At 44.4% G+C, this 22,244-nt stretch overlaps 1 protein-coding gene across 1 annotated transcript in view; it reads left to right on the top strand.

Moving 5' to 3' along the window:
• The window catches only part of LOC146857157 (discoidin, CUB and LCCL domain-containing protein 1-like), a 231,141-nt gene that overhangs the window by 92,680 nt on the left and 116,217 nt on the right, over positions 1-22,244 (top strand). The window contains exon 2 of the mRNA XM_085647637.1: positions 9,405-9,620. Within this exon, the coding sequence (XP_085503763.1) occupies positions 9,405-9,620 (216 nt within the window). The remainder of the gene's footprint in view (positions 1-9,404; positions 9,621-22,244) is intronic.

The raw sequence follows: 22,244 nt of genomic DNA, 5'->3' as shown, positions 1-22,244 counted from the left end.
CCCGAGGGAATCTGGGCCTTATACGCAATTTCGGCCACCGACATGGGCAACATCTATGCCAACTGGGGGGGCCAGTGAGGTTATATTAGCAGAGCACAACATACTTGCCAAGTTGAGGAATCTCCTCACCAAGGCGTCAAGGGGCCACTCAAACACAGCGCAGACTAAGGGTTGGTTCAATGTCCAGTGTAAAAAGGCTAAGGCAAACCTGTTTCAATCTATTGAAGATGGGGACATGCAGGTTTTTTGGGGGGGGAACGGGCCATTTATCGGGCCACTCCAAGAGAAGCTAAAGGTGCTTGGTAAGATGGCATCTGATCTGACCTACTGGATGCCACTATAGCTAATGACCAGAGGAAATTCTGGGCACTGGTCAGTAAGAGCAATGGGAGGACAGGTAGCCCAGCTGAAACATCCATTAGACTCTGACTGGGTTGCCCACTTTGGGTGTCTGTACCCCCCCCCCCTCCCCCACACCAGTGAGCCTGGCCCTGCTTGCAGGGGCTACGACTATGCTAAGCAACAATCCATCCCTCCAGTAGTTTTCACCATGGAGGAAACGGAATTAACTGAGGTTTCACTCCAGTCCGGAAAAGATCTGGGTCTTGACAAAATCCCTGCTGATGTGTTCAAATTCGTCCCTGGAGTGTGGGTCCCCTATATTAATGTGTTTTTCAACGCCATTGCGACGGATGACATGAACCCTCAATCATGAATGGGACGGATATTGTGCCCATCTTTAAGAAAGGGGATCCCAGTCTGCCCTCCATCTACCGCCCTATCACCCTCCTTGCATTTCTTTGCTGGATTTTGTTGGATTGGCGCGAGGAAAAACACATTCTTTCAGGATTACAAGCAGGTTTCAGGTAAAAGACCAGTGCGGTTGACCAGGCCGCCTGCTTTCTACTGGTAAAGTGGAACACAGTGGATCTGTCGAAGGGTGACCTTTATGTGGCATTTATTGGCTTCTGCGCCACATTTGACCTTGTGCCTAGGGGGAGGTTGTGGGATATGCTTTGAAGAATGGGGACCCCTTGATCTCCTGCACTTGATCCAGCTGTTTCATGAGGGAAATTATGCCCAAGTAAGATGCATGGTGAAGGAAGAATTAACCAATGCCTCCCCCATAAAACAGGGTGTGCGTCAGGGATGTGTCCTTGTCCAACCCTATTCCTCCTATGTATTAACAACTGCATCGCCTACATATTAAACTGTGTCAATGACTACCCAACCCTGGTTTGGAAAAATATCGTCCCCTCTTTCTTGCGGTCGACACTTTGTTGCTGTCCAAAACCAGGAGGGGCCTTTAAAACTTGATTGATGGCTTCAACCAATTCTGCGAAGATTTTGGTCTCAAAATGAATAAGTGCAAGACCAAATATAGGATTTATACCAGGAGTGGCATACTGAGAGTTGTCATCCACGTGGGCTCTAAAACACTGGGAAGGGTCCAGCAGTTCGATTATCTGGGTATCTGGCTGGACGACACCGGTTCCTGGAACCCACAGATTATCAAGAGCACTTTAATCGCGAAATACAGAGCTGCAGTCATACACAAATTTGCCAGAAAAGCATCCTGGATCCCTGCCCATCCAGCAATTGAAATTTACAAAGCACAAGCGGGGGTGGTTATGGGGGGGAAATGGCTCTATACGAGGCGGGACTATGGGGCCATTGTAATTTGGGTGCCTTTAGCACAGCTAAAATCAACTTCCTTATGTGCCTTCTGGGCTTAGGGAAATGCACACCATTGGTCCCTCTTCACCTTGACTTAGAGATCAATGAGATATTGACGCAGATAGTGTTGAGACCTTTATTGTTTTGATTCATATTTTGAGTACCCATGAATTGCGCCACCTTAGGGAGGACCTGCAGGAAGTTATTGGGTCTAACGGGGTGGGGGAAGGTCAGATGGTTGGGGTTGCTTAAAAATGCCTGGATTGATCTGGGGCTAGATAAATTTAGATCCGAGCTTCAGTCCATTCTTGCTCCAGTCCATTCGTCGAGGAGACACTCTTAAAGTTAAAAATCTGTCCCAGGAGAAAGTTATCAGCAGTGGGACTGTTCATCCATGCTAGGCTGCTTAACAAGTGCTTTCCATCTCAACAAATCTGTAACCAAGACATAGGAATTTCTGGATTTTTATCTGCCTGGTGCGTGCTCGGTCTCTTTCTCCAGTTTAAGTACCAGACTCTCCCAGTAGCTGCTTTTACTGCTAACTGGGGGAGGTGGAAACAGGTATCTAACCATTGTTTATACTGCAGAACTGTCCAAGAAAGTGACGAGCACCTGTTCATTTTCTTCCCACTCTGTCAAACCCAGAAACAAATGGATCATCCCTTTGTGTAGACCCCTTAGCTTACAAATACGAGTTGAAGCTATTAGAATAAGTAAAAGGTACCTGCCTCGATTGTGGTTGTGGCTGTATCAAAGTTTCTGTATATATCCTGGGCAATTAGAGCCAAAGTACTAGGGCTAGTAGTCTCGCCCCAAATGATTTATGCATGTTTTTAGGATTTATGGTGCTTTGAACTGTGGGAATATGTACCATGTGCTTTTATGATTATTTATTAGTGTTCAATTTTGCTTAACGTTTTTATTGTGTTTTGATCATTTTGTCAATGTATCCTTGATCAGACTGACTTTTCGAACTATAAATGGAATGGACTCTACTCTTCACTGCTCTAGTCTACACACATGCACTCTGCGCTGCAAAACTCTTTTCTATGCCACTGCACTCTACACCACTTTATTATATGCCACTGGACGCTAACCATGCTACTTTGCACCACTGTATGCCACTGCACTCTGCGTCACTCTATGCACCGCACTTTACACCACTCTACGCCGTGCCACTGCACTCTACTCCACGGTGCTCTACTCCACGGCACTCTACTCTTCTCTGCGCTGCTCTACCCTACCCTACTCCGCCCTATTCTACTCCTACTCTACGCCATGCTGCTCTATTCTGAGGCACTCTACTAAAAGATAATTGGCAGTGCCAATAGCTCTCGCACAGGCAAAACCTTTTGGTTTTTACCAATGCTTGTTAAATGTTTCAACACTCACAGCACCATTTTGAAACATGTCAAACTCCTGCAGCTCAACCAGCATCTTCCACATTGGACATTTTACACTCCGCACCCTTCCAACTATGCACTCCAGTGATGCACTTTGTATCAGTGCAAATTGGAGAGCATCACCACATCATCTATGGTATGAAGTGATATACAATGCAACAATACCACCCTGTTCTTGTCGCACACTCACTATTGAACTCCTCTACAGATAGTGCAAATAGTTTGTCTTGCTTTTGCAAGCCGGAGAACACCATCACCTAACCCATATGCCTTTATTTCCAATGTTGCAGTAAAAGAAGGAATGTTAGTCCGTACTCAGTAATTTCCTCTATATCCTGCTCGTGATACCAAGTCTCATTCACCTCAGTCTCATTCTACGCCAAGATACTCTTTTACTGTCACATTTGACTGCTTCTACAATATCACAAGCCTGTAAACTCCTTAATCTTGGGCTTACGATCAGTGTATGTTTTTATTGCCCCCCTTTTTCAAAAAAAAAATTAGACATTTGTGTACGGATGTCCTCAAATGATTGGTACTTCTCAATGCCTTTGCAGTTTGTACTATGACCTGTCTGGAGAAGGGCAACAAGCTTTTAGTTGAAAGTTGTGTACCTGCAGGCCTGCGTCAACCTGCAACTTCTTTTCTCCCCAAAAAGTTTTATAAACTAATGTCATAAAGTTTACCAAGCTGCGCATACGCTTATAAAAGAACTTTTTGACTTCAAAAATAACAAGCATTTGCAATGCAACAGGTCTCGCATTTATGTGAGTTTGAGCTATTGGCATTGTGAATGACACTGCCTTTTATTTATGTTTTGGTTTTTGAAACCTAAATAAAACGCATTGTCATTTACAATGCCAATAGCTTTAACTCGCGTAAATGCGAGACCTATTGCATTGCAAATGCTTGTTGTTGTGCTTTTACTGTCGAGCAGTGTCCAATTTCACACTGACACATTTGCCGTGGACAAAGCCTCGTCGCCACACCGTATGGCGCTCACAACTATTTGTTTGGCTTGTGATCTCGATTGAGCCTGTTAGAATGGATGGCATTAAAACAAATGATTAGGATTCTGAGCAATACTTTGTATCGTGAAGGTGTTCCTGTACGCAGAAGTGTCTATCAGAAACGTTAATTAAGAAATTTAGTGGGCATGACCAAATAATTATTGAAGCAATTCTTGCACGATACTGAAACGTTTCATTTCTCTCTCTAAAACATACTGCTGGTTCATACATTCCCCTGTGCATGGCCAGAGTTGCTCTGCGCTTTGATCTAGCCAAGGGTAGAAGTGCAGCCAACTGGGAGCTGATGTCACTATCAGTTCGGGACGGTCTAATAGGAGTCACTTGAACAGCAAGCAACCGCCTCTGGACAAGCCACTGCATTTGTGAATCATCGTAGGCATGATGTGCACTTCTGTATGAGATCTGTGACTTGCGCAATAATAAGAAAACTGCTGTGCTGACTCGTGGGGAAGAAGAGTAAACAGAGTGCTGTGGCACAGCTGTTACTTTGACTATTGGAGACGCTCTGAATTCACAGAGGGTGCCTGATACTTTTGAAGCATCATTTAATTTATTGGTAAACTCTGTGAAGAGTAAAAAAAAACAACAAGCATTGGCATAGCCAATAGGTCTCGCTTTTGGGACCTTCTAAGTATTTAGTTATGCAGCACAATATTCTTGGTGCAACAACAACTGTTGCATGGCTAAACACTTAAAAGGTCCCAAAGGCGAGACCGATTGGCTATGCCAATGCTTGTGTTACAGGGGGTCGATATTGCAAAACCGGCCCACCGGGGAAGAGTCCGATGCGGCCAGTCCTGCCCTGCTGCCGAGATCCTGGGGGGTTTTCACACTCCTTGATGGAAGTGGACAGTTCAAAGCCTCGGAAAACAAGCTGAAATTCACTCTCTGCAGTGGTTTTCAGCTCATTTTCCCTGCCACAGTGTGAGCTGGCAGGTCTGACATCGTTCTGTGGAAGACAACTCCATCCACATGGTTTCTTCCTCATCTTATTAATCGTGTTCCCTCCTTTTCACTGTCCTGGACCATATTTTTAACCTTTCCAGTCCCCCCCTTACCATTTTAGGGCGACGTTATGGTGGCTGTAATATACAAATTAGCAGCATAAAATCAGAGCGTGGAGAAGAAAAAAACGTCACCCCTTAACTGGAGGATGTACGGCATTGCTCATTCGCGGTACTTCTACCAGACACTATATGTGAAAGGAAACCGCAGCTCTTGGAGCAGATGACTACTTCCGCCCTTTGGAAGCACATCGCTCACGAGGAGACCATCACTCCAGCCCTTGCAGAGTTTGAAGTCTAACGGCGCCTAGCACATGTCCGTACACCGGCCCAGTTGTGTGTCTAACAAGGCAAGTGTTTTACCAGAACCACAAATAAGCCTGCACCACGTTTCTGTGTTTAATATTGTGACCGAGCTGTAAAAATATAAAAAAATCTTTAGCGACAAGGCAGCAGGCCCTGGAGGGGGAACGCAGCTGGAGATAGTGCAGAGAAGAGGCCTTTTGACTATGGGTCTGATTTACGAGTTTCGGCGGTCCTGAAGCGGGCAGCGCGCCACCGCCCTGCTCCAGGACCGCCGAAACTCGCCACCAACCGCCCGCCGGATTACAAGTAATTTTGTGGTCAGGCGGGCGGTGTGGCGGTCCTGCAGCGGTGCTGTTCAAGGGCTCATTATGAGCCTTTAAGAGCACCACCGCGGGACCGCCAGTGCATGTTCCTTCACGAGAAGGAATGCACCATGTTGTGCATTCCTTCCTGTGTAGGAACTGGGGGTGCAAATCTACAGAGGGCACAACATGAGCCCCCCCTGCATGCACACCCGTGCACAGGGTTAAGAGGGGGCCCAGGGCCCCCTTTTTCCTCACAGCCAGCAGCTACATGGAGGGAGAACCTCCATGACACCGCTAGCGGTAAGGAAAATTATAATAGGTTTGGTGGTGCCTAGGGGCACCACCAAGCATATTGAAGCCCTCAGACCACCACAGGGCAGCCAGTAAACGCGGTTCCCTGCTGGTTGCAGCGGTGCAATGGTGGTCCGGCCGCCAAAGTCCTATTAGGGCGGCTTGACCGCCACCGCCGGACCCCCACGAGTCTTGGACCCTGTGAATTTGACAAAACAGATTAGATTTATGGAGCAATAGAAATGGGGTCTTCGGGAGAAGTCTGCAAATCTAAGTTCTGTAAAATTATACAATTTAAACAAACCTTTGGTCCATTTTCTAAGTTTGAATTGGTTAGTAGATACACAACATTTATAGGGTCTAGGGGCATTCTGAATAGTTCTTCTAAAAAAGGAATCATTTCTAAAGCATTGCTTGTCTGTGGTTTAGTGCAAAACATTTTACATTCCCCTAAAGTAGCCAAGTGAATGACCTACTTTCATCATTAAATTCGCCAACAATTTGTCATCCATCTGCTTTCTTTCCTTCTGTACAAATGTGCAACAGATGTTTGGACCTTATAAAGTTATTTACGTTTTCACTCACAGTATGACATTCCTCGACTCCATGTGCACTGCATTTCTTCACTCCACGAATTTACCACATTTCTCCACTCCACGAATTTACCACATTTCTCCAATCCATTAATTTACCAAGGTTCTGCATTTTAGCAATATACTCTTAATTGTGCGCAACATAAATGTCACACTTTTTTGCATTTTTAACTTACCCATATTATTTCTGTAGTCTGTTTTCTTCAATATTATTAGTCTAGGCCATAATAAACCTGAACTGTATTGTTGTTCTGCAACTCGTAGTTCCAGAGTGTTTTAAGCAAGTTACTTTAAGCATCTTGTCAATTCTACTCAGCAGACTTTTGGCAACTAGCTTAGGTACTTTGAAAGGCAGTACAAAAAGAAAAGGTTCTGTTTTCAATGTTTGAGTTTTTCTTTACCTGATAAATTTGAAAGGCAGCCAATGATTAGGAGCGGTAGTGAGGTGATGGTGTGGGCAGAAGTAGTTGGGCTGCATTGCAAAGCATGTAAGATGAGCTGTGGGACACCTTTGCTGGTGGGTGTACTGTGACATGCAGAGCGTGAACTGTGCCGGCATCTCACCTGATTGTATGATGAAGGCTGTGCAAGGAGGACCCATTTTTAGGTAGATGCCTATCGGACAGCATGTCTGTCTGGTTACGAAAAACTTCATGGGGACATTGTGAAAGCTTCCATGGTAATGCATTCCGTCCATTGCTTACCATTGGCTTCGTGTTTTGTAACTCAAAGTTGCTTGCTTTTTATTTGCTGGCTTTATTTGTTTTACGCTGTCTAGCATGTCTTTTCCCCTCCCCTGGAGCATAGCTTCTTTACCACCTCACTGAGTGGCTCTTTGTATCCTTCCACAAGTGTTCACATTCTGGGAACCCCTTTTTCATGAGGCACTCCACAAGGGAACATTTGGTTTCTGTCTTCTCCCTTGTATGCTAGCTCATGAAGCAGCAAGCGTGTTGTATTTCTTGGAAAAGGTTTCCTGCCTCCTATCTCTCTACTTGGTTGATTCTACTTTTCTTTGCCACTTTGATCATCTATCTTGCAAGCCTGTGAGGAACAACATTCTGTCTACAAGCTTATTTTGGTCAGTGCTCTTTAGTAACAGCATAACTTAAACAATGCTCTTTCTCCATAGACATGGGAAGTAGGGGAGTGGAGGGGAGGGGGGTGTCTAATAACCATGCTTAAGTTCAGAAATGAATGAGCAGTAAACGTCTTTACATTTTGTTTTTTTATATTGTCACATTTGCTGTGAGTTCAAAGACAAGAGTAAAATGTTATGCTCAGTCTTCCAGGGAGCTTGGTGTGAACTTTTCTTTATCTGACTGCGAAATGAGAGAATTTATGTTAGTCCTGCTAGGTAGAGGAATGTGAAAAGGCTTTAGGAAGTGATTTTTTTCTAGCACACAGCAAAATGTAAATGTTTGTAAATTAACTGTACAAATATTTCAGAGTATATCAGAACTTAGGAAAGCACAAAATAAAGAACATTGTTTTGTAATCCTGAAGTGTGGTGGAAACAAATACTTTCATTAGATCAAAATAAAGCAATGCACTAGGTGATGCTGAGTTAGCATTTGTGTGTTGTATAATTTTATCAGTGAAACTGTATGTCTGTGCAAACGTAATGGTAATTTCAATTGAAAATGTGTTCGCTGTAATGGCAATGCGGCACCACACTATGCATACTCCACTCTACACCACTCCACTCTAAGACACTCCACTCTACTCTACTCCCACAATACTATACCCTACTCCACTCTCTGACACTCTAAGCCATTCTACGCCGCTCCATGCCACTTCACTCTATGCCATTCCTTGACACTCCACTCTGACACTCCATGCTATGCTACTCCATTCAGCGCCACTCCATGCCACTATGACTCCACTCTGTGCCACTCCACTCTACACCACAACACTCAACTCCACTCTGCTGAACTCCACTCTACAACGCTCCACTCTACTCCACTCTACTCTACTCGGCTTTTATCTACTCTGTGCCAGTCTGCAACACTCCACTATATGCCACTACACTCTACCCCACTCCTCTCTGTGACACACTACAGCTCTCTAAACTACATCACGCCAATCTACGCCACTCCAATCTATGACATTACTCCACAATATTACTCCACAAAACTACTCCACTCCACAATACTACTCCGCTCTATGCCATTCCATGACACTCTACTCTGTGACACTCTACTCTATGCCGCTCTACGAAACTCCACTGTACATCACTCTGCTCCACTTTACGCCACTTTACTCTATGCCACTGTACGACACTCCACTGTACGACACTCTACTCTGACACGCTACTCAACTCCAGTCTATGACACTACTCCACTCTTCACCCCTCTACTCCACTTTGCGCCACTTTAAACTGTGCCACTCTACTCTACACCACTTCACTCTACGCCACTTCTCCACTCGAGGACACTCTCCACCACTTGACTTCAGGACACTCTAAGCCACGACACTCTATTCTACTTCACACTACTCCATTTCAGTCAACGACACTTCGCTCTGCTCTATGCCACTCCAGTTCACTCCACGCCAATCTCCTCTATGCCACTAACTTTAACCATGCTGAACAGCCATGCTGTTGTACAACATTGGTAAAACTCTTTGGCAAAGCCAATGGCTCTCACATAGATGAGACCTATTGGCTTTGCCAATGCTCGTTAATCCTGGCTCTATGCTACTCTCTGTGCTATTAGGTGTTTGATTCCTCTGTCTTATCTAGCTGTAAATCAGGAGTATGCTCTTTCACGTTCCTTTCGTTTTTCCTTTGCAGGGGATGGGTGTGGGCCCACCATGGTAGGGCTTGAAAGTGGGACGTTGGCCTCCAGGAATTACCCGGGCACCTACCCGAATAGCACACGCTGTGAGTGGCACATCAGGGTGGCTGAGGGGTCCACTCTTACTTTTATCTTTGGAGACTTGGACCTGGAAAACTCGCCACGCTGTATCTCTGGGTCGCTGACCATCTCCTCCCAACGCATCAGCTATGGTAAGAGGTCATGGGTGTTGAGCTCAGGATGTATTAAGCTTTAAGAGAACTCCTTTCCTACTCCTTAAGGCAACTAGAGACCTGACTGTCTTAATGGGACATGGTTCTGGCCAGTAGACATTTCTTGACGAGGTTGAGGCTGGTGTTTGTGAATTCTTGGGTTTTTCCTCTTAGATTTTTTTTTGAAAAACCACCAAAACGATGAGAAAGATTGGGGGTGGTCAAAGTACTACTTCAAAAAAGGGATCAGCGGACAAGATGGTGTCCCAGAGGATTTCCCCCCAAAAACTGAGGAAAGGTGATAAAACAGAAACTTAATATAACAAAACATTATGGCCACTGTGTTCTCTATTTTCGAGTCATGAATATGATAATTACTAATATGCAACCCATTGTGGTAAGATATCTTGGTAATACCATTCTTGAGTTTAGCATTTGTCTAAGTCACAAAGATCTGACCATTCCCCCAGTTGGTTGAATATAATTTTTCTTTTTGTTGCACTGTCTCTTCAGTTGATTTGGTGATCTTGCTTGTCATGTCTCCTCTGGTAGGCTGCTGCCTCAGTTGTTTGAGTTGTCTCATCGGTTGAGTTGGTTGCTTACTCGGTTGGCTTACTTGTCCCTTTAGCTGGTTCTGTTGTGTCCTTGCTTGAGTATCCTACTGAGTTGGTCGTCTGTCGCCTCAGTTGCTGGAGTTGTGTGAGGTGCTTCTTAACTGTTTTTAGGTCGAGTCTGGGCAGAGCATTTGCTGCTCTGCGAGGCAGGCTGTATTTGCGGATGGACTTAAAGCTCCGCCCATATTTTTAATTGGCTTGTGTCAATGTCCTTTGTAAATGCTGGCTTCTGATTTGTTAATAGGCTTGTTAGTTCCTCCTTAGTACCGCCTTGTCTTAATTTGTAACCTTCCATGAGGACTGGTCCCTTTCACTTCTGTTGTTACACGGTATGTCTTATGTAGTCGGTAAGCACTATTTTCTTTAATGAGTTTCTCCTACTTCAGGCACAACATGCTTTCCTGCAACGTTCAGCACGCCATGCGCGCTTTCACTTTCCCAGCAGCGCTTGTCAATGGTGTCCGCTTCTTTGATGTCAAATAGGTCTCCCATTTATGAGAGTTTGAGCTATTGGCATTATTTATGTGTTAATTATCATAACAGATAGTTAAAAGGCATTGTCATTACCATGCTAATCGCTGAAACTCTCGCAAATGCGAGACCTGTTGTATTGCAAATGCTTGTCTTTGTTTGTTATATTGTCTGCCTGGCCGATTTAACTGTTTTCTCATTTATTCAGTTGTCTTATTGTTGTAGTTGTCTTCTCATTTTTTTGTGCTGTCTCCTTAGATGGTGTTGTCATTTCAATTGGTTTGGCTTAGTTGTTAGTGTTTTCAATTTTGTTTTCTCTGCAGTTGTTTGCTTTCCCTTCTCAGTTGGTTTAGTTGTCTTCTGATTTGGTCAGTTGACTCAATAGTTGTCTTCCCAGTTGCTTATGCTGGCTCCTCGCATAGTTTCTTCCTTTGTTGTGTTTTTTCTCAGTTGGTTAGGTTGTCCCTTCATTGGATAGTTCTCCTCAATTGTTGGTTTACTTGGATTCTCATTCGGTTTATCTGTTTATTCAGTGGGTTGGTTGATTTGATTTGATAAAAATTTATAACGCGCAAAACAATGACCCGAAGGTATCAAGGCGCCTAAAAATAAGATCAGTAATTGAAACAAACATCCTTACATATAGGCCTGCCGAAAGAGGCAAGTTTTAAGCGCGCTACGGAACTTCTGCAGGGAGGGCAAAGATCTGAGGTCAAGTGGAAGATCATTCCACCATTTGGGGGCCAGAGTGGAAAAGGCCCTGCCACCCCATTTAGCTCTTCGAATACGGGGAGCTATAAGGAGCAATTTCCCGGCGGAACGCAAGTTCCTTCCAGGAATGTAATGGGAGATGATGGATCCGACTCCTGAATCATTATTCTTGGCAAAGGCTCTGTATGTCATACATAAGATCTTAAACCGAATTCGGAGTTCCACCGGTAACCAGTGCAGCGTTTTCCTAGCCTCCATGGCCGAAGAGCGTCTGGGGATATCCAGAACAAATCTGGCTGTGGCATTTTGAACTACCTGCAAGCGTTGCAGGAGGCTCCTATTTAGCCCTGCATACAACGCATTGCAGTAGTCCAAACGTGAGCCAATAAGTGCGACAGCAATTTGCTTTCTGGCCTGCAAGGAAAGGTAATTCCTAATCCTTCGAAGAGTGTGAATCAGACCCCAACAGGTGGAGATGGTCCTACTCACCTGTTTGTTCATATCAAGAGCAGGGTCTATCAGCACCCCGAGATTCTTAGCAGATGTAGTGGGGGAAGGACAGATTCCCAACGAGTCAGGCCACCAATTGGCTGACCAGATGTTTTCTTTCCCTCCAAACACCATCACCTCAGTCTTCTCCCCATTCAGTTTAAGGGAGTTCTGGATCATCCAGTGACCAACCGCCTCCATACAGGATCTAAACTTGGAGGCGGTTTGCACATCTGAATGGGAGAGAGAGACGAGTATTTGGGTGTCATCTGCATAGGAGACTACCTCCATCCCGAACGTTCTTATAAGTCTGGCCAGAGGGGTTACATAGATGTTAAATAGGGTCGGGCTAAGCGCCGACCCTTGAGGGACCCCACATAGCACGGGACGGGATGGAGATAGAAACTCCCCCAGCTTGACTCTTTGTTCCCTCCCAACGAGGAAAGAAGTCAATAGATCTAGAGCTGCGTCCTTCACCCCCACATCCCTCAGGCGTGATGTAAGAACTGAGGGGGAGAGGGTATCGAAGGCCGCAGTTAGATCAAGTAGGACCAGGAGGGCGGTCTGGCCCCCATCAACTGTCGTGCGGATCTTATCAAGCACGATGGTAAGGGCTGACTCGGTACTATGATCCGTCCTGAATCCATGTTGGGAGGGGTCCAGGCAGCCCGAACTCTCCACAAAGACAGCAAGATGCTTGTTAAGATGTGCCTCAAGCATCTTTGCTGGAGCCGGGAGCAGTGAGATTGGACGGAAATTTTTTAAGACTTCCGGATCGAGAGAAGCCTTCTTTAGCAGAGGTTTCACCACTGCCTTCTTCCACTCCAGAGGAAAGATGCCATCAGAGATGGCAAGATTCATTATTTCTAGCAGTGGAGGTAGAAGGATCTCCCTACACTGCTTGATGATCTTCAATGGGCAAGTATCCATGGGCGAGCCGGACTTGGTCTTTTCAAGCAAGATCTCCAGATCATGCAGAGCCAGCGGGGGAAAAGAGTCCAGGGTGCACCGTGGGGAGATGTCAGTAGAGATCATGTTCATCTCTGCCAAGGCGGTAGGCCCACTGATAGACGCTCTTTGTTCCTCAAGACCCAGATGGATGTCGTGTATTTTAGTAAGGAAGAAAGAGGCAATCTTATCACATAGATCTTGGGATGAAGTGACAGGATCAGGAGTTTGCAGATTGACTAGAGAGTCCACAATTTTGAAAAGCTCTTTCGGCGAAGAGAGCGAGGTTGTTAAGGCTACAAAGTAGTCTTGTTTGGCCTGAATGATCGCCATCTTATATTTCTTGACAAGGAGTTTGTGAACTTCCTTGTTCTTAAAGTCCCAGCTAGCAAGCCAGAGCCTCTCCTTCCTCCTTACTTCTTGGCGGAGGAGTCTAAGGGAGTCAGAGAACCAAGGGGCAGATGGTCTCTTTCTGGCTCGGCGACGGGTCTGTACTGGGGCCAATTCATTCAGGGCCTCCCTGGTAACCTGTTCGAAGTGGCCAACTGCAGACTGTACACTACCCAAGTCTAAGTTGGATAGGCTAGCAGCCCAGGGCGCAAAGGAATCACTGCTGATGTTTCTAAAGTTCCTAGCGGATTCCATTACCTGATTCCCTGTTTTACAAACACTCACCCTATGGTATTCCAGGCAGAAAGGAACCGCAAGATGGTCCGACCAGGATAGATAGACTGGATCTTTAGTGGTCAAACGAAGATCATTAGAGAAGATGCCATCTAATGTGTGGCCTGCGCGATGGGTAGCCCTGCTGACTCGCTGCGTGAGTCCACAGGACGCCAGGGTCTCAATAAGGCTTGATGTATCAGGTAGGTCAGACCGTTCTAAATGAAAATTGAAATCACCCAAAATGGAAAGATTTTCTTGACCAAAATAGGGTTCCAAGGACCGAAAAAGGTTGTGCGCAAAATCGGCCCTCGAGCCTGGAGGTCGATATATTAGAATTCCATTAAGAACGGGACATTGCGCTTCCTTTATAGTAAAATAAAGAGCTTGAAAGCAATCCGGGAAATCAGATATAGGTACCGTGTGACATTGAAGGTGGGCTTTATGGAGGATCGCTACGCCCCCTCCCACTCGACCCTGTCTGTCGAGTCTGACCAGGCAGTACCCTTCCGGGACCGCTTCAATTAGATCTGGACCAGATGAATCTTTGGCCCATGTTTCCGTGACAAATACTAGGGTAGGCATTCTATCTGATACCATCTCCTTAAACATGACCTTGTTTTTCACAAGGGAGCGGGCGTTAATAAGGATACCTTCTACACTCACTGTACTAGAGCTGGTGGTGGCTGGTTGAACAGACGAAGGGTGATAATGGACAGAGTTGGGAGGCCTACGCGAGAGATGGCAGCCACAGCGTAGGGGAAGAAGGAGTTCATCAGGCTCGTAAGAATGCAAACATCTCAATCCTCGAGGTTTCAGACCTAGCATTTGCCGAGGTGAATAACTATAGCGGGGTGATGGGGAATCAGCGGAATCCAGAGTCCAGCCGTCCAGCGCTTCCTCAGCGCGGACGGGCGCAGACGGGCTGGACTCTGGCGTCACTCCGGCGTTACTAAGGCGTCCGCGCTGCGCGTACACGCTGCGCGCCATGCACAGCTGATTATATAGGGCTCTAGCCAATCCACGTGGCGGCTTCAGCGAATGGCTGAGGAGCGCTTGTGACCCACCCAAGATGGCGTTCCAGGGAAAACAAAGCGCGGGGACCGGGCCGCCCGAATGGCGGTGAATATCACCAATTTAAAATGCAGCAGTGCGTTCCGGGATCAAGGACACAGGTAGGGCGGTTGTAAAGTCTAAATATACATTAAAAACGAGGAATAATGAGCGCAAATTTAGATAGAAAACAATGGACAAAACGGGGTAATTTAAAATTCAATGTAAGCTTTCCAGCGCGTAGCGCTATATGCAGAACGCTATATGCAAAGCGGAGTTCAAACAGGAGTGAAAGGCTCTCCTACCTGCCTTATATGCTATCGCCAATATCTGCCTCTAGCCAATCCACGTGGCGACTTCAGCGAATGGCTGAGGAGCGCTTGTGACCCACCCAAGATGGCGTTCCAGGGAAAACAAAGCGCGGGGACCAGGCCGCCCGAATGGCGGTGAATATCACCAATTTAAAATGCAGCAGTGCGTTCCGGGATCAAGGACACAGGTAGGGCGGTTGTAAAGTCTAAATATACATTAAAAACGAGGAATAATGAGCGCAAATTTAGATAGAAAACAATGGTTTGTCTCCTTAGTTGGTTGGGTTAGCAACATAGTTGACTGAATTGCCTTCTGGTTTGTTTGTTAGCAAACCTATTGTATTGACAGACCCTTTCTTTGGTTTGTTTTCCAGTGTGTCATGTTCTGGAATTTTGAGTGACGACAAAGGCAAGCCTCGCTAAAGAAATTGGGAACACTGTGTGCTTAATACCTTAATCTCAAAATATTTTACTGAAATGAATAGGTGTGTCATACGAGGACATCTTCTCCTTTTCATTATAACCAGTTGAAGAGGTGATGGGGTCAGCCAAAGCACTATAAACTTTGAGTAAAAACGCTCAGAATTTCATACACATACCTGTGCAAGGATGTTTGTTCTGGGGAGTAAGTAACTTGCTAGCCTTCTTTGTACTCCAACAAAGTAAGGAGCCATTTTGGTCACCAGAAGGGCCAGTCCAGCTAAGAGAGCGGGAGCTCTAACCATTGGAGAAATCTTTAGCCACCAAAGGGGGACCCTCCAACAAATTGTTAGTGGCACTCAAGCCAAGTGAAACACACCTTTGGCAATGGAGGCGACCTCCAGCAGACTGGTGATGCACATGTATCCGGTTAAGGAGTCACACCCATCTAACTAAGGATATGCTCGCATCCAGCTTGGCAGAAGGTCACAACAAGCTAATTGGGGATTTTGCCTGACATGGCTATAGCTTGCTAAGCCTTGTCAGCACAAGCTAGGCCAGGTGTATCCAACCAGTGGATAGTGAGCTACCCGTAGCGCCCAGACACCTTCAAAGTAGTTCGCAGCCTTGAGTTCATTTTTAAGCAAGCACAAGGCCATTTTTTTTCAGGTTAAGGGAAGGCTGTGTTTACTTTACATTATTTGAATGGCTGCACATCACGATGTGCAGCCATTCATATTACGTTAAACGTCCTTGACCTGTGAACGTTGCCCCAGGAGCACAGTAAAATTCTAGAAAATAATCAACCCCCAACCAAAACTTTAGGTTGTAGCGCGTACTACTCCAGTTTCGTCTTACTTTACATTATTATCATCAAGCTCCAGATAGCAGAGCCTTATAATGATCAGTGCTCAGAAGGATTTATGGGCCAGGCTGGGTCACAGAGGTGAAGAACTGAAGTATTTGATTCTTAAATAAAAGTCCTTGTGGAGTCAGTCAATCAATAAAATCTTTATTCGCTCTATTAAATACATATCATAAAAGCACAATTAAAATCATCAGGCTCCAGGAAAACACCAAATAATTTCAATGTTGGGCCCTATGCTTCTAAAATGACCAAAAAGTTTTAAAGTAAATAATTATTTAACAGTTTGAAAATATTCAAAAAGAAAGAGAACCCGGGGTCTTGTGTACATTTCGTTGCACATGCATATGCCTAAGGTTACACATTATCCATGTATTATTCTTGTGGAGTCCATTTTGGATCGTGAGAATAAAATTATGTTTCTGAATGCTTTTGAATGGGAGAAAATTTAAAGGAAATGTTACCTGAATTATTAACTTTTCATTTTAATTTTCTCCCAATTCAAACAGCTTTTGCTCCTAGTGGTCAGTAGACACCGTGCCAAATTTTGTAACTGAAAAATAGTCATTTTTTTCAAATGGAAGAAATTTAAAGTGAAGAAAACCTTTTCTATGAAACATTAAGTATTAATGTCTTTCTCCACTTTAAATTACGCTAAATACGTCTTAATGTTTTATGGATCATGTTTATTCACCTAAAATTCCTCACATTTAAACAAATGTATTTTTTGTTATAAATATGGCACCATGGTTCCAGGCCACTGGGCGCAAGATGCTTGGTGTTTGTTAATTTGACTCTTCGAAAAGGGGGAACATTTAAATGATGAGTTCTATGGAATCCATATAAACAAAGTTAAGACTTCAGTTTAATTTTCTCTATACAGTGCCATATTTATAGGTGATTATAAGTGAAAAATACAGCCATTATTATAAGTTGGAGACATTCAAAGTGCAGAAAAATGTTCCATATTCTGAAATTTTTTGCAGAACATTTTTCTGCACTTAAAATCTTTCCCATTTGTGTTACACATGTAACGGGGCCACATATGGTGAAAGGTATGTCCTGTACCGCAAGCACATACAACATGGTCTCTCAGCCACCCAAACACCTATATCCCACTCATACGCACACATGTTCATACATCCCCAAAGACCACACTCTCCCTGACACACATGGCAGCCCTTTCATACTGCCACTAGTCAAAGTATTTTGTTCACACCATAGCATTTGGCTCTATGGACATTAGGCTTGAAGTCAATTAGGCCGGGCATGGGGGTGTCTGGTAACAATGCGCAATTTGCTTAGCCCTCAGTAGTTTACAATAATTTCCACTGATCCGAAGTAGCTCTCACTTCAGTAAAGGTTGGAGTCCCCTGCGCTAGTCTCTCTTCCTGATATGACACTCGGCTTAGCCTTACTGGCCTCTTAGGAAATCTCTGAGTTCCTGAGAACCCCTTCCACTGGCTTTTCCTGCAATCTTCCCTTCCAGTAACAGAGCAACAGTTTGCAACTGTCGCACGTTATAAATATCATTTCCCCTCCCTATTCTGTTTGTTTTAGCCTGAACGCAAGTTTAGTCTAAGCAGTAGGTCTCTGTTTTCTCTTACAGGAAGTGCGTGGGGTGGCCATGACCTCTACATGACTCACCCGCTGTCACTTCCTCTGTTGTGGCTGTCGGTGTGGAGCCGCTGTTTGTTCTCTGCCTCCCTTCTCTGGAATTTTGGAACTAGTAGTACCTTGAGTGAGTCCTTTCCCATTCTCCCCCTTTCGTATCATGTGTGCAGTTTTCCAGTTCCGAATGTCCTCTGAGAAGTTTAAGCCCACAGGAAGAATATTTGAGGCTTTTGATCAAGATAATGTTTTAACCAAACAATAATGGTTTCCATGCAGGAGTCTCCATTAAAGTGTTTGTTGAGAACGCCAGGAGTCACACCACACTTCAAAAAGGAATACTATAGTTATGGACTCCTTCTCCTTTCAATAGGAACCACAAATTCAATGCCTATACACTTTGTTTTAAAGATAAAAAAACAAATTCATGTGATAAATGCGGAGTTCATCCCAATCGAGCCAGTTGGAGTAACACACATAAAACAAGCATTAGCAATTCAAATAGTTCTACCTCCTAACTAAAAGCACTTCTTTAGCGACCGATACATTTAGACTCTCAATAAGTGAACATCCATGGACTCTGTCACCCATCCTTGCACCAATACAAGGATCAGTGACAGTGCATATATGAAGATTCATCCATCCACTGGCTTTCTTGCATTCACCCATTCTAATGTTAGCAATAAACCCACAATGTTTACATATGCAAAAATGAGAAGAATAAATGTGAAGTGACAGCCCTGAAGGATTATCTGTGGAGCTGCGGGTTGCTAAAATACAAAAGAAGGAAAGAAATGAAAGGGGACCAATAAAAGGAAAACATGGAAAACGAAATGACTGGCCCAGCTGCCAAAGCCTTAGAGCCCATTCATCTTCAGGCGACTATGCACATATGATCAGGCAAAATGCCACCACTCACAAGGCAACAGAGCCAATTGCAGAAATGTGTTTACTCTTTGCCCCAAGCAGTATGCTGTCAAGTGCAGAAGCGGAATGTGAATGGCACTCGGACAGAAGAGGGCTGACACAAAGACTCTGTATGTGTATTTATGTATGGTTTGTTGTTTATGTATTTGCAGTGGCCCAGACTCTACACCTGCTAGACCTCCCTGCACCACAGTGCCGATGCTCAACCCCTAGGATATGCCAAAGGAAGCAACCAACGCTAAAATCCCTGCCTATTACATTAATCTGTGAGATTCCATGTAACAAAAAAACGGTCTACGGGCTTTAACATCTCTCAAAGGCAAATGACTTTTCCAAATGATTTTCACAAAATATAAGCCAGGAGTACTAATATTATATTATTATAATTTTCCATAATAACAGATCAGACTTTATGGCATCTGACATAACTTTTCCTAATGATCCATAAGGCCAGTAATCTTCATCACTGGCTTATCAACATAACTAGCACACTGTCTCTCATCTCGGTTTTGAAGGTATTTCTCTCATTTAGTACTCCTATTAATCCGTGTTCCTCTAATTTTCCACTGCCTCTTAAGCCCCTCTCATGCGCTCTGATTGTCATATAATATATTTTTACATTATATGCCAGCGTGATGACCAGGAAATCTGATGCTCACTCGCCCCCCCATCTTACTGACCAAGCTACGCCCCTTTTTATCTGAGAGGGTAACCGACAACAAAACTATTGCTAAGCTCATCTGTGAGATTCTATGCAACAAAATGCCAGTCGACCGCCTCCAAAACAGTTTAATACCAACCCACCCTTAGTTGCCTATTGACTTTCATAAATGCATTTCACTAGGCCTACTACCTTTGTTGTGAATGCTTATAATGAATAGATTCAACTTATAGCATCCGTCATTAAATTTCCCAATGAACCAATCGAGCCTATAGCCTTCCTCCTTGGCATGTCATCATAATGAACTGAGACCTCCTGTATTGCACATAAGCTGCCAACCATCAATCAGTCATACAATCATAAATGTACACATATATACAGAATTACGGTTGGCAAAACGATACTCAACCCCACTGAAAAGGGCTTGGCAAGAATTACCACTTGCAACTCTTCAATTCCAAGTGTTGTCAGAGGGAGTAACTCACACTTAAACCTTTCATGCTGTGGTTTTCTGCGAGCTTCCATGTTGTAAAATATCTGTCTACAACCTTTAATACAGTGCATTGAGAATCCACCTATTGGCTTTAACATATGTTTTTCACAATGAATTAGTCAGGCCTACTGCCTTTGTTGTAACATTTCATAATAAACCGATCACGCCTGTGGCAGCTGACAAATGTTTCTCACAAACCAATCAGTCCTCCAGTCTTTATCACTGGGTTGTCGTCATAATAATTTCAGGCCTATTGAATTCTGCACATGCTATATCACAAGCCAACCCACAGTTGGCAAAAAAAATATATAACCTCTCAGAAAAGGGTTAACAAGGACTTTTAGAGTGCAGATCTTCTAGCCACAGGGTTTGTCAGAGGGGGTAACCGGAGAATGAAAGCAAAACCCTTGCTTACTTTAGCAATCTGTTAGAATACATGTAAAACAACACCTGTCTACAGGCTTTAATTCAGCGTAATAACAAGCCACCCTTTACGGCTTATTGCCTTTAACATTATTTTCTCAATAAATAAGCCAGATCTACTAGTGTTTGATGTACATTTATGGGACGCTCTCACGTCACATTTATTCTTAAATGTTTTTTACATGCTTGGTAAGATTGTGTGTCTGCTATGTTGCAGATGGGAAAATGGGTGAAGGCCTATTAGCTTTAACATGGTTTTTCCAATACATAAGTCAGCCTACTATGTTTGTTGTATATTTTCATAATAAAATGATTAGACCTCTGCCCTCTGACATAACGGTTTCTAATCAGCCAATCAGGCCTTTGGTCTATGTCACTGACATGCTACCATAACCAATGCATCCCTACTATGTTCCGCATGTGTTCTCACAAGGCAACTGGTGATATACAGCCTTAAAATTACAGATATATACAAAATTACAGTTGGTAAAACAATATAAAACCCTTCCTAAGACGGCATAACAAGCATTCTCAAATGCAAATCTTCTACACTGAGGCTTAGTTAGGGGGTAACCACACCCAAAACACTTGCCTAATATGGTAACTTGAGATTACATATAGGAAAGTATTGTGCTATATGCTTTAACACAGTGTAATGACATTCGACCCTTAAGGGCCTGTTGGCTTCAACATATAGCTTTAACCCGTTGACTCTACTGGTAAAGCATTTTCACAAACTGTACCAGACTCCTCTCAGCGATGGAGACGTTGGAACTGTTTGGTAAGTCACCCTTAACTACCAATAGCATTGCACTGCCAAACCAGCTGTAGATTGTTCACTTGGCAAATGCCTATAGCATAACAGCTCTGCTGATGGTAGTCACTACCTCTGGAAGGATCAACTTTCACGACTTTGGACGGCCATGGTCACTCTATTGGAGACCTGTCTCATTTCACGGAACTGACAAAATCTGGGTGTCTCATGACAACATATGTGAATCTAGAGGGGGCATTCCAGCTTAGTGCCTTAAGGAGATGAAAGACATCAGCTGACTCACAAACCACTTTGTGAAACAGCTCGGTATACATACCATCTCCCAGGGCTCTGATCGAACCACTCACCGGCTGTAGATGACGGTAGAGTAGACATCTTTGAATTTGTGCCAAATACCTTAAAATGTTATCTATTTGTCGGAAACTTCACACCTGAAAAAGTTTGCTTCTGTTTTGCATACAGGACACAGGAAATAAGCCTGCCCACCAGCTAGTGGATTCACAAAATGTCCTGGTGAAGGTCATCTTGAGCCTCCTGAAAACGGAACGTTGTGACCATCACTACTTTTTAGGTCACACCTACAGACAGTTTTTTGCTGTCTGTGGCCAATCCCCTCTTGCATGCAGAAGCAATTCTTAGAGTGGTCTTTGGTTCAGCCCATTGCTTACTATTTGTTGACTTCCTTGTCAATCTCATGTGCTTGACCTGCCCCCACCTCCCCCCCTCCCCCCCCCCCCCCCCAAGAGCTTAGAATCCTTTTGATTGGATGACTTGTATCCTTCCGTGGCTCAACACCAGGGAGCTGCCATACTCTTTTTCTTTCCGCACTTCAGAGTGCATGGGTTTCCTTGCTCTCTCCCTTTAGGTTTCTTCCCCCTCAACATTGCTGTCACCCAACACTCTCTGTGTTGCTCATTACCAACCTCATCTATTGTTTCCACTGCCCCTTCTCATCCCACTCAATTTACAACAAAATGTGTTTTACCACTTTCCACCCCATTCAGCTCTTCTGTTGCCTTCCCCACCAGCACTGGCCCCCCTGCTCATGATGTTCAACAGTGTTTCCTTGCAACCACCCTCCTGTTCTTCTGTTGGTCCCCCGACCCTCCCTTTGTTTCCTTCCTTTCTGTTTTTTGGAGGGCCCAGCACCTGGAATTAGCTCCAGGGCCACTCATTTCTAAATAAGGCG

This window comes from Triturus cristatus, chromosome 3_2, assembly GCF_964204655.1.
Source record: "Triturus cristatus chromosome 3_2, aTriCri1.1, whole genome shotgun sequence".
Taxonomy (NCBI): Eukaryota; Metazoa; Chordata; class Amphibia; order Caudata; family Salamandridae; genus Triturus; species Triturus cristatus.
The sequence above is the reverse complement of the archived record's forward strand: the minus strand, read 5'-3'. Positions and strand labels throughout refer to the sequence as shown.